The sequence below is a fragment of the Dunckerocampus dactyliophorus genome, chromosome 15 (assembly GCF_027744805.1).
Source record: "Dunckerocampus dactyliophorus isolate RoL2022-P2 chromosome 15, RoL_Ddac_1.1, whole genome shotgun sequence".
Taxonomy (NCBI): Eukaryota; Metazoa; Chordata; class Actinopteri; order Syngnathiformes; family Syngnathidae; genus Dunckerocampus; species Dunckerocampus dactyliophorus.
Genome location: NC_072833.1, coordinates 21,572,982 through 21,585,943, shown reverse-complemented (window position 1 = coordinate 21,585,943; position 12,962 = coordinate 21,572,982). Strand labels below are relative to the sequence as shown.

General features: G+C 38.9%; 1 protein-coding gene across 10 annotated transcripts in view; it reads right to left on the bottom strand.

Annotated features, from left to right (window-relative positions):
* Positions 1 to 12,962, bottom strand: part of ank2b (ankyrin 2b, neuronal) — a 97,702-nt gene that overhangs the window by 41,361 nt on the left and 43,379 nt on the right. For all 10 annotated transcript variants that reach the window (XM_054753916.1, XM_054753917.1, XM_054753913.1 and 7 more), the window contains 8 exons: positions 11,571 to 11,669; positions 11,394 to 11,492; positions 10,618 to 10,815; positions 10,454 to 10,552; positions 6,776 to 6,874; positions 6,600 to 6,698; positions 2,035 to 2,232; positions 1,858 to 1,956 (listed from right to left, as the gene is read on the bottom strand). In XM_054753916.1, coding sequence (XP_054609891.1) covers positions 1,858 to 1,956; positions 2,035 to 2,232; positions 6,600 to 6,698; positions 6,776 to 6,874; positions 10,454 to 10,552; positions 10,618 to 10,815; positions 11,394 to 11,492; positions 11,571 to 11,669 — 990 coding nt within the window. The remainder of the gene's footprint in view (positions 1 to 1,857; positions 1,957 to 2,034; positions 2,233 to 6,599; positions 6,699 to 6,775; positions 6,875 to 10,453; positions 10,553 to 10,617; positions 10,816 to 11,393; positions 11,493 to 11,570; positions 11,670 to 12,962) is intronic.

The window sequence follows — 12,962 nt, the reverse complement described above, 5'->3', positions numbered from 1 at the left end:
TCATTCCAACAGTAAAATATCGTGGTGGTAGTGTGCTTCTTCAGAACCTGGAAGACTTGCTGTGACAAACGGGAATTATGAATTCTGAAAAAAAGCAAAAAATCCTAAAAAATCCATCTGTTGGTGACCTCAAGCTGAAACCAACTTGGGTTCTGCAGCAGGACAATGATCCAAAACACACCAGCAAGTCCACCTCTGAATGACTGAAGAAAAACAAAATGAAGACTTTGGAGTGGCCTAGTCCAAGTCCTGACCTGAATCCTATTGAGATGCTGTGGCATGACCTTACAAAGGCGCTTCATGCTGGAAAACCCTCCAATGTGGCTGAATGACAACAATTCTGCAAAGATGAGTGGGCCAACATTCTTCCCCAGCGTTGTAAGAGTTGTTGCTGCTAAGGGTGGCCCAACCAGTTATTAGCTTTAGGGGGCAATCACTTTTTCACACAGGACCATGTAGGTTTGGATTTTTTTCTCCCTTAATAATAAAATTAATTTAAAAACTGCATTTTGTGTTCAGTTGTGTTGTCATTGAGTTTTCTAATGAATTAATCACGATGAATCACTATTTGCAACTATGTGTGAAATATGCTTGTTTTTGCAGTGTTGTCTGTCAGACAACACAGAGGGGGTGGCTTGACATGATGCGCAAACATTTTTTACCGTAATAAATTACATAAATTAGTTATTTGTACATATACATACACACACACAAACACACACACACACACACACGCATACATGCAGACACAATCAGCAGCTTATGTTTTGCTGTGGCTGGCGGCAGACATCTGATGCGGTAGGCAAAACTGCATTTTTTTGTCTTTATTATCCAAATTACGGTTTAAAACACTCATATACATACAATAAAAGTACGCAGTTTGATTGAAATACTACTGAGTCTATGAACAGAACTATTGATGCATTATGTGTAACTATCTTAATGGCCATGTTGAATTAAATTGTGAATTATTCATTTATTATTGCTTTTACAAGGTGCTGTTTTTGCTCTATATGGTTCTAACTTCTAAGTATGTTCAGCAGAAAATCAATCAGATAAACTGTAGCACCACCAGATACATTTCATTTAAAACAGGTATTTTTGAGTTGAAAACAAATGTTAGTCATTTCAATAAAATCCACGTTGAAAAAGGCTCTCTTTTTTTTGTATATAAAAAAACTGTAACAATAAAGTATCAAACCGAGCTGTGAATTTTCTGTAACGTTTCACCCCTAAATATATATAAACACACACACATGCGCACACAACAGTGCTATTTAGCATGTACAAGTGTTATGTAATGACAATACGAGAAAAAAGTCGTACACTTAAGAGAATAAAGTTACCAGCTGTGACAAAAACTTTACTTGTAATAGACTTATGAGAAAAAAATGCTACAAGCAATGCTATAATGCCGAGAAGATCAAAATAGTATTACCAGAAAAAGCTGTACATTTTATGAAAAAAAAAGTCATAAACAAGTAGACATAGTTAAGCAAACAAAGTGGCATAATTATGAGAAAAAATTCCTAAATTTAGGAGAACAAAGGCATAATATTATTATGTAATTTTATGAAAACAACGGTGCAATCTTACAGTAAAAAGTCGTCGTAAAGCAACGACATCAATGTCGTAATAATCGAGAAAAAAAAAAAAACGTAGTTACGGGAAAAAAAGGTTTCATGTTATTCTTGTAAAATTACAACATTTGTCTTGGAATGTTAAATCTTTAGTCTCATAAAACTGGAGACTTTTTTTTCTCTCATAAAAATAAATGTCAATTAAATTAAAGTTAACCTTAAATGTACGTAAAATTTAAAAAAAAGTAAAATAAGATCTTGACATTTCAATGCAAACCTTCCCTGCGGCATCAGGTGGTGCACGACGCTGAAGCAGAAGTTTGGCTACATCCAGGCTTCCGTACTTTGAGGCAACGTGCAGTGGGGTAAATCCTTTCTGCAGAAAGAAAAAGGAAGAACAAATATACGTGGCGGTTTTATGGTGAATTTTGGCTAAAAGCGTCCATCGTCCCACCTTTGTGGCTAGCGAGTGCGAAGCCCCCGCCTCCAGCAGAATGGACGCCGTCTCCATTTGCCCCTCCTTGGCGGCGATGTGAAGTGGGGTGTAGCCGTTAGCTGTGGCGGCATCAGGGTGAGCCATGTGTTGCAGAAGCAGCTGGACGATCTCGGTTTTGCCCAGACGGGCGGCGATGTGTAGGGGAGTTTGCTCCTCCTAACAAAAAAAAATTGTACAATTTTTTGTCGGAAAATTATGACATATCAGGTCGTAACTTTAACACGGTTTTTCTCCACTTTTCACAAAAAGTTATAACTTTTTCTCATAAAATTACATCAGATTTGTCATTAAATTACTTGTATTAGATTTATTTTTATTCTGGTAAAATGACTACTTTTTACTTGTAATATTACAGTTTTATTCTCATAAAATTCCAACTGTCTTGTCATGATATGTCCAACTTCTTGTCATATTATGTTGTAATTTCTCCCAAAATTACATTCATACTTCATTTTGTTTCATGTAAAGTGACAAGAGATTTTGTCATAACCGTGGGATGCTTTTCTCTTGTATTGCTTCTTTTTTTCCTCGTAAAATTAAAAAAAAAATAGACTTTTTATGTGAAATTATGAACTTTTTAACTAATACTAGGAATGTTATGCTACAACGTTTTTGTAGGAAAAATGCAAACTTTTTCCATCCACCCATCTTCTCCCATTTATCAGAGGTCGGGTCGCGGGGGCAGCAGCCTAGGAAGGGAAGCCCAGACTTCCCTCTTCCCAGCTACTTCGTCCAGCTCATCAGCGGATCCCAAGGTGTTCCCAGGCCAGTTGAGAGACAAAGTCTCTCCACCGTGTCCTGGTTCTTCCCCGAGGCCTCCTTCTGGTGGCACGTGCCCTGGGAGGCATCCTGACCAGATGTCCAGGCCACCTCATCTGGGTCCTCTCACTCAATCCCACCGACAAATCTTCCAGTGAGGAAGCTGTGTAAACTAAACTAAACTAAACTAAACTTTAAACTAGGACCTGTTTGTGATGGGTGACCCTACCAGGGGCATAAAAACCCCTGACAACATTGCTCCGAGGATCATCGGGACACGCAAACTCCCCCTTAGGTAGTAGCTGAAAGAGAAGTACAACCTTTTTGTCCGACTTTTTCCTTGTAAAATTACGACACATTTTTTCAAAATAGACGTAATAATCTTATATTACAACGTTATTGTTGTAAAAGGACTACATTGTTCAGATAATATTGCAGTATAATTCTGAATTTTTTCTCTCATAAACTGTTCTACTAAATTTCATCTTTACTCTTGTTAAGAGTAAACAGTCCGACACATTTTCTCAACATATCATGGCTAGTTATCTTGTATTATAACTTTATTCTCAAATATCCTATTTTGGTGAAACGACAACTTTAATATGTTATATTTAGGGATGCTCCAATCAATATCGGACGATTACCGTAAATAACGCGTATGCCAATAAATGCCTTTCAAAGCCGATCACAAAAAACGATTGGCGTGCGGTGGCAATGCTACATGTCTGTTGTGTCACGTAGGGTTGCCAACAAAATGACGTGTCTTGTATTGAGCTCGCCACAGGCTAAGACAATCCATGTCATTGTGTTTGAGCACTCCCTTAGCAAACCTGTTGCAGTTCGACTATTCTTGCATCTTTGTTTACACGCTCTGCCTAGCTGTCACTGGCTGTGCATTGCATTGGCGGCAGATAGCTTGCTAGCTAGAGTTATCCGCCTAGCTACTGGTCTTTGGACTCCAAATGTGACTTTTTACCACAGTGACATTTTGTTTATAAAACAATGCGGCTAGTTCGGAGCTCGTTTCTGTTCCACGGGGAAGTGGATATCACGTTTGTGGGGTACGTACTAACTTTTTCGTGTCAGTGAACAACTTTGCTTTCTTTTTGTCACAATGCTAATTATGTCTTGTCCTCAAAACACTATTTGTGTGTGGTTGTTTCATGAACATAAACACATAGTGTGTCCAGCCTTATGACGGTGATACTATCGCAGGGGTCTCCTATCTCGCCAGCTGATGTTGAGCAGCTGACAAAGGGTCAAAGAATATTTGCTTCAACTCTTATTAGTTTTTTTATTATAACTGTTGACTGCAGACTTTAAACCTTTACAAATGAGCAGAGTGGAGATGTGCTTGGTAAATAAAGTAGTGTACAATTTAAATGTTGCCAGTCCACCTCAGACCCTCGGCGCATGTGGGCGGGGCTCCAGCACATCACAGACTATCGACAGCAGAGTAGCGTAGCCACGTCCAGCCAAACCACACTTCCAGATGAGCTGAACGAGTTTTATGCCCGCTTTGACACCCAAACTCCTGATGAGCAGAGAGGGTGGCTGAACCTGGGGAGCACACAGGACTCACCTCTCATGGTGACATCAGCTGATGTGCGCAGGGTTCTAAACAAAACAAACCCACGAAAAGCAGCAGGGCCAGACAACATCTCAGGACGTGCACTTCGGGTTTGCTCATCAGAGCTAGCTGATGTGCTTGCTGACATATTTAACCTGTCGCTTGCACAAGCATCTGTACCGACCTGCTTTAAGTCCACCACCATAGTGCCCGTACCCAAGAAGAGCAACGTGACCTGCTTGAATGACTATCGCCCTATAGCACTCACTCCTATTGTTATGAAGTGCTTTGAAAGAATAGTCATGACCCACATCAAAAAAAGCATCCCGGCGGCAACTGTGGACCCTCTACAGTTTGCATATCGCCAGAACCGGTCCACGGATGATGCAGTCAACACTGCCATCCACACAGCCCTTTCTCACCTACAGGGCCAGGACACATACGTCAGAATGCTATTTATAGACTATAGCTCTGCTTTTAATACAGTCAGCCCCCACAAACTCACAAATAAGCTCCTCACACTTGGCCTGTCACCCTCCCTCTGTAACTGGGTGTTTAACTTTCTCACAGGCAGACCCCAGTCAGTCAAAGTCCACAATCACACATCCAGCTCAAGAATTGTGAGCACTGGGACCCCACAGGGGTGTGTGCTGAGTCCACTCCTCTACACGCTCTTCACCTACGATTGCGTGGCCTCCCAGAACAACACCAGCATCATTAAATTTGCGGATGACACTACAGTCATCGGACTGATCACTGGTGGTGTTGAAACATCATACAGAAGAGAGGTGGAGGACCTCATAGCTTGGTGTCGTGCTAACAATCCTCCTTCTCAATACAGATAAGACTAAAGAGATGATCATCGACCCAAGAACAAGGGAAAAGGAGCCGCATAAACCCCTGTTTATTGATGAGACTGAGGTGGAGAGGGTGAAAACCTTCAAGTTCCTTGGCACACACATCAGCGAGGACCTCACCTGGTCTCACAACACCCAACAAATTCTGAAGAAGTCCCAAAGGAGACTGTACTTCCTGAGAAGACTGAGGAAATTTGGCATGTCCACCACAATCCTGAGTTGCTTCTACAGATGCACTATCGAAAGTGTCCTTACCGCCTCCATCACTGTTTGGTACGGTAACTGTACAACACGTGATAGGAAGGCACTCCAGCGGGTGATCAAGACCTCACAGAACATTGTTGGGGCAGCCCTCCCCTCACTGCAAGACATTTATAAATCTAGAGTCCTACGCAGAACACACAACCTCATCAAGGACAGCACACATCCACAACACTCATTATTCACACTCCTACCGTCAGGCAGACGCTACAGGAGTTTGAAGTCCAGGACCACAAGGCTGGCAAACAGCTTTTACCCACAGGCCATCAGGCTCCTCAACGAAGCACTCGCACACGCCGCACGCAACACACGCACACACTCATAGCACTTTATTTATTTATTTATTTATTTATTTGTATTATTTACTTGTATTAATGTCTCTTCTGTTGTTGTTGCTTAATTTATTGGTATATATGTTTATGTGTTTACGTTTCTTATGTTCTTATTCTTTCTTGTGTTTTTTTTTCTTTTCTTGGGAGAATGAACAGAATAAGATTTTCATTGCATGGTATAACTGCTGTTGTACTATGCACATGACAATAAAACTCTCTTGAATCTTGAATAAATAATAGCTCTAATAGTGATGAAAGTTGGGCAACCCTGCAACCTGGACACTCAATTTATTCCCTTTTAAGTTAAGCAGGACAGATTTCTATTTACTAAAGATATTTATTTGTATTATTTAATCTGTTAATTGTGTTATCTTGAACTAAAAAATAATAATTATTGAACAGTTAACTATCAAATTAAATTCAGGTTTGTGTTAAATAGTTCATAAATCATTCCACACAAATAAAGGCAATTTTTTTTTATTTTTTAATATTTACCTATTTACCAAGGGTCCTTGAAATTGTCTAACAGCACCCCTGACCAATATTACTCATCATAAATAAATTGAAAACTGTACAGTTAAGCCATGTGATCAGTATCGGCATCGGCCGATCTCACTCATGGATGATCAGTATTGACAAAACAAAACCCTGATCAGAGCAACCCTAATTATATTATATTAGAATATTTCCACTTTATACTTGCATGTTACTGTCCAATAACAGCCAACTTCGTAGAAGACTCACCCTCGCCCTGGCATCTACCATGGCTCCATTCCTGAGCAGGCAGCGAACCACCTCCACCTGGCCTGCCCTGGCGGCCATGTGTAGCGATGTTTCTCCGCGCTATGCAAAAATGCACACACAAAAAGCCCTATGTGATATATAATCATAAAAAAGAAAAATGACAATATAAGGCTTACAATGTTACTCCTATCTGGAGAGGCTCCGTTTTGCAGCAGGAGCAAGACGATGTTAAGGTGACCCATGAAGGCGGCCACGTGGATGGGCGTCAATCCAGACTGTACACAAGAACAGTGAACAATAAAACTGCCGAACTTGTAAAATACGAATGAAAAATTCTTCTAATACACTCATGATCAAAATTTTAAGACCAGTTGTAAAATTGACATTTTGCACTTATTTTTGGAATTTTGCACACCATCTAGTCATGGAAAAAATGATTAGACCACCCTTGTTTCTTCGTTTTATTGGTCCATTTTAATGCCTGGTACAACTAAAGGTACATTTGTTGGGAGAAATATAATAATGATAACAAATATAGCTCATAAGAGTTGAATTTAAGAGCTGACATCTAGCAACTTCCATGCTTTTCTTGATAATAACCAAAATCAAGTTCTTACATGAATAGCTATAGCATTGTACTGCCAAAAAATTGAACTCTTATGAGGAATTTTTGTTGTCATTGTTATATTTGTCCAAACAAAGGTACCTTTGGTTGTATCAGGCATTAAAATGAACAAGAAACAAGGGTGGTCTAATCATTTTTTCCATGACTGTAATCCTTATGTGACATGAACACACGTTTTTCTTTTATCTGTGCATTCTAAAGATATAAAAACAGAAAAAAGAGACAGCTCTTTACTGCATGTAATGGGAAATACTTATTCTGCCTATAAAGCCTTCTGAAAAAGACTCCAAAAAAGGCCAACAACGCTCCATTTACATATAATGTAACATGCATATTAACCAAGCTACAGCGACATTGTTATTTTTCTTATTAACACTGTTACGCCGATCCAACTACGTTACTGGCGCATTGGCACTTAGCCACACGACTGGCTTCACCACACACTCTGCACTCACAATGCCTCAAACAACTACCAAAAAGGTAAGGCTACATAATATACCTGCAGCAGCTGCTGCTGTGTTTTCATTTTTGAGTTTGGAAGACTTAACGCCAGGTTTTGTGTTGGTTCCTACAGTATGATGCTGTGTGAAATCAATGCGTCAAAGAAGGAAGTTCTGGTAATGCTTAAAAAGACCAAAATATGTCAAAATACAGTAAGTATTACATGTTATCATGCATGTACCTGTTGGTCACATGTACAGTATATGGGGTTTTGGAGGTACTTTAATAGCGGGCTTTGTAGGCGGCATAGGTGCATCCCATTATGTGCAGTCATGAGCTGTGTGTTCATGTCTCACATAAGGATTGCGGATGATGGGCAAAAAAATGTGCAGTTTTCCTTTAAACGTGGTGGGATTGTTGAGCAGCATTAGCAGGCGTCTGGCAGCACGCCATTGCTGCTGAGATTGGGCGCAGTAAAACAGTCATTTGAAACTTCTTCAAAGAAGCGCTTGGCTAAAAAGCTGTAGATTGAAGTTGGAACTTTCTTGTTGGTGTTAGGTTGTGATTTTATGATAAACAGGAAGGTTAGCACTCAATATCTTGAAATTCTTAGCAAACCTAAAGTTTTTTCATGTGGTTTCTAGTTCACGATTTAGCACTTTTTATGTCTGAAGCAGACGTTTTTCAAAAATAAGTGGATCAGTGTAATTAGGGCTGAAAATAATGATTATTTTAATAGTTGGTGAATAGTCTGACAAATAGTCAGCGATTATTTGTTTGATTAGTCGCCTCACCAAACAATAATTGCTTCCATGATCTGCTATGCACAGTCCACAGCTTGATTTTAACTCATTGTCACAACCTATTATAGTAAATTGCAGCAAAAGAAACAAATTACTTAGGAACAAATGGTTTTACTTTATTACACATATCGCATACGGTATCAAATCTATCAAAGTATATGGGGGCCACTTTGATATATTACACTTTGTTAACCAACCCATGCAGCTAAGTTATATATATTTCAAAAAAAAAAACAGCCTGTAACTCAGCTTTGTGGTATTCTCCACTGCTTGTTTTCCCATTTTTGCTGTAGTTGTTTTTCAATTTTACAAATATGTAATCTATCTTTTGTCATTTTTTTCCATAACACTGCAACATTATTCCCATAATATTTGACTTTATTCTTATAATAGCACCAGTTTTTCCCAGCTAATTTTCTAAAAATTAAAAATAAAAAAAAAATTAACTAAAATTAACAATAAATTACATTTTTCTTTTGGTGTTTGTTAGTTTTCTTGTTAAATGACATTTTTAAAATGTGTTGAGGGCTGATAAAAAACAAATGGCCCCTGGGCTGCATTTTGGGTACCCCGGTATATAACCACTGTGGAAAATAAATCTCCAGACTTAAAGTGAAAAATGTCCTGTACACATGACATTCAGTATGAAAGAAACTTAAAATTAGAGTTAACACCAGCCTGTTAGGACTACTGACATTATATACCAAAAGGAATAAAATAGGGATATCCTGATCCACATTTTTTGGCTTCCAAATTTTTTTATAGTCCTGTCGATCCGATCTGGTACAGATCCTTTTTTTTTTTTTTTTTTTAATAACAACCTTTTGTCACAAACATGAATTTGTGGAAGTGAATATGGTTATAAAAATAGCCCTTCAAAGCATTAAAAATAATGCAACCAATGTATTGCTGAATTTACTTTTTTGTTACACAGCATTACCAACAATATTGTTTGGCTTTTGTAACAAGCCCCTGTGAGTCAGGTCCCTAATGAAATAAAAGACACGTCCAATAAAGAATACAATTGGAAAAAATCGGCATGCAAAATACTTTTAGGGTTATGGTTATATATATAATATATAACATATAACATGGTTATAGATTCATTTCTGGTGTGATTTAGAATGTATGACATTTTTAACAAACTCTCTTCAGTGCAATAGTAATTTATTGACTGTCCCTTGTGTAAACAACCAGGCGGTTAGAATAGCACTTCGGGTGCGAGCAGCTGCGGAGACAGAACATTTTCGTTGGGGTGGTCAAGGTGACACCATTACTCACATAGGGGGGGCAATAAGTTCATACCTGAATAGTCTAGATGGCCAGTTGGGTGGCCAGGGAGTGACCAGGGGTGGCCACGGCCACCACATAGCTCCGCCACAGCGTGCGAGCTCAACGCACAATGACACAGAAGTCCGGACACAGCGGTGGTATCACCGATACCAGTCTGAATTTTACCCAGTATCGAATCGGAAAACAAATCAGTGGTATCGCACATCACTATCAGCGACTCTGCAGTAGCTAGCTGAAGTCAAACACGTCACTTCCCAGGCTACCCCTCTTAAAGGAGCACACAACGTCACAGATATTACACTACACATAACATCTTCTAAATGCCTTATATTTGTATTTTTGTTCATTTAGCCATTTTTACGATTGAAAATGTTAATTTGGGCCAAGAATACGTACAATTTGCTTATATGTGCACATGTTTTCACTAATAACAGGCCGTATTCAACCACGAAACAGTGATAATTTATTAATTGATTTTTGAGTATGGGCACAATTCAAACTGTGACGTAGCGAGGAACGACTGTACTTCATATCTCCACTAGCGTCACTTTTCGATCCTGACTCACCATTTTTCTTTCTACTTCTTGCCTTCATGCTTTTTGGTTGAACGATTGTCATTACATTCTCATCATATTTCGACTTTATTTGTGTGAAATTCCGGCATTTATTCCCGTATTTTCTAAATAAATTACCTCTGTAATGGCCTGGATGGAGGCTCCATATCTGACCAGTAACTCCATAACTTTGACTCTGTTCTTCTTACAGGCGATGTGAAGCGGTGTAAAACCATTCTGTGGACAAAAACAAAAGAAGACGTCACATGCAAACTAAAGTATTACATGAATTCTCAAAGTACCAAAGCTCGAGCGTTGGGGTTGGCCCTCTTGTCCAGAAGAAGCTTGGTGACTCTGTAGTGTCCACAGTGCGCCGCTACGTGAAGGGCTGTCAGGTAGTCTAAGGTCACGTCACCAATGGGCGCTTTGTGTTCCAGAAGGTGTTTGACGCATTCAGCGTGGTCACCTTGCGCCGCCATGTGGAGAGGAGACAGGCCGTTCTGACAATAAATAATAAAAAAGGAAAATTACAAAATGTTTGGACAAAAACATGTTTATTTCTTCATTGTGGTTTTCGTGCTGGTCGTGGAAAACTGGACCAGCTCTACACCCTCGCAAGGGTGATGAACACATCACCTCCTTTAGCCTACAAACGTAAAGGTCGTATAAATACGTTGTTGGCATCGGGTGTTCGGGTTTATAAAAACGTAAAAATACGTGTTTGGTATTGAATGAGTTCATGTAAAATATTTGGACTTTATTCTCTTAGACAGTATAATCTCACTGTCTAATTATTGTCATTTTTTTCTGGTATTTTACAACTTTACAACAAATTTTTGTGTTATCACCTTTTTTTGGCATAATCTTATGACTTAATTGTCGTAATAATTATAACTTTTTGACTCCATAATCTTATGAATTACAATATTTTTACTTTAATTGGGTAAAGTAAGAACTTTATACCAATAATGTCAAAGTATTTGGATTTTTCTTTTAAAGCTACATCTTTATTTGCATTATTTTACCACCTAATTGCAGTCAAATTACAATTTTTTTTCTGCTGATATTAAATCGCTACCTTGGTTCTGGCCAGCAGAGGCGCTCCTCTCTCCAGTAGCAATTCCACGGTAACGTCGTGTCCACTGCGAGCTGCACAGTGGAGAGGAGTAAGGCCATCCTACAAAACACACATAAGAAATACGTACATTTATTTATATTAAATGTTAATAAATAATGTTATTCTTATAGTCCTCACCCTTGTTTTAGCATCGATCTGACAGCCGCGATCCAACAGTAAGCAGACCATATTAGTGTTGCCTCGCTTGGATGCCACATGAAGAGGGGTGATGCCATTCTGCAAGAATGAAATAATTTCATATAATATATACCATTATATATAGTAGTATATAATATCTATCTATCTATGTGTATACATGTATATTGCTCAAAAAAATAAAGGGAACATAACACATCCTAGATCTGAATTAATGAAATATTCTTATGAAATACTTTTGTCTTTACATACATTACATACATTGTGCTGGCAACAAAATCACCCAAAAATAATCAATGGAAATCAAATTTACTAACCCATGGAGGTCTGGATTTGGAGTCACACTCAAAATGAAAGTGGAAAAACACACCACCTGTTGTCTATTCCATTTGCTCAAACAGATTGTCAATCTGTGTTGCTTCCTAAGTGGACAGTTTGAATAATGGCACAGAACTTTGGACTGAGTGTGACTGAGTGTTCCCTTTTTTTTGTTGAGCAGTGTATAAATACTGCTCAAAAAAATTTGAGGAACACTTCGAAAACACATCAGATCTAAACTGGGGGAAAAATGATCTTGAATATCTTCCCTGATAATAAGTGGGTGATGTATTAGTAACAAAATGAGGCCACGTAATTTGATAGAAATGAAAATGATCACCCTATAGAGGGGGGAAATCAAAGACACCCCAAAAATGAAAGTGAAAAAATGATGCAGCAGACTGGTCCATTTTGCTAAAATGTCATTGTAGCAACTCAAAATGATTCTCAGTAGTTTGTGTAGCCCCCACGTGCTTGTACGCATGCCTGACAACGTCGGGGCATGCTCCTAATGAGACTACGGATGGTGTCCTGGGGGATCTATATAAGGGAGAAAAAAATCCAAACCTACATGGCCCTGTGTGAAAAAGTGATTGCCCCCTCCCGTTAAAACATAACCGAGATTAATTGAGATCTATCAGTCAGGAAAAGGTTATAAAGACATTTCTAAAGCTTTGGGACTCAAGCGAACCGCAGTGAGAGCCATTATAAAAATATAGAACAGTGTTGAACCTTCGCAGGAGTGGCCGACTAACCAAAATTACCCCAAGAGCGCAGCAACACATCCAAGAAGACACAAAAGACCCCACAACAACATCCAAAGAACTGCAGGCCTCACTTACCTCAGTTAAGGTCAGTGTTCACGACTCCACTATAAGAAAGACACTGGGCAAACATGACAAAAACAGACCTTTGGGAAACTATTCTGCGGTCTGACGAGACAAAAATTGAACTTTTTGGAAGGTGTGTGTTCCATTACATCTGGAGTAAAAGTAACACCACATTTCAGAAAAAGAACACCATACCAACAGTAAAATATGGTGGTGGTAGTGTGAT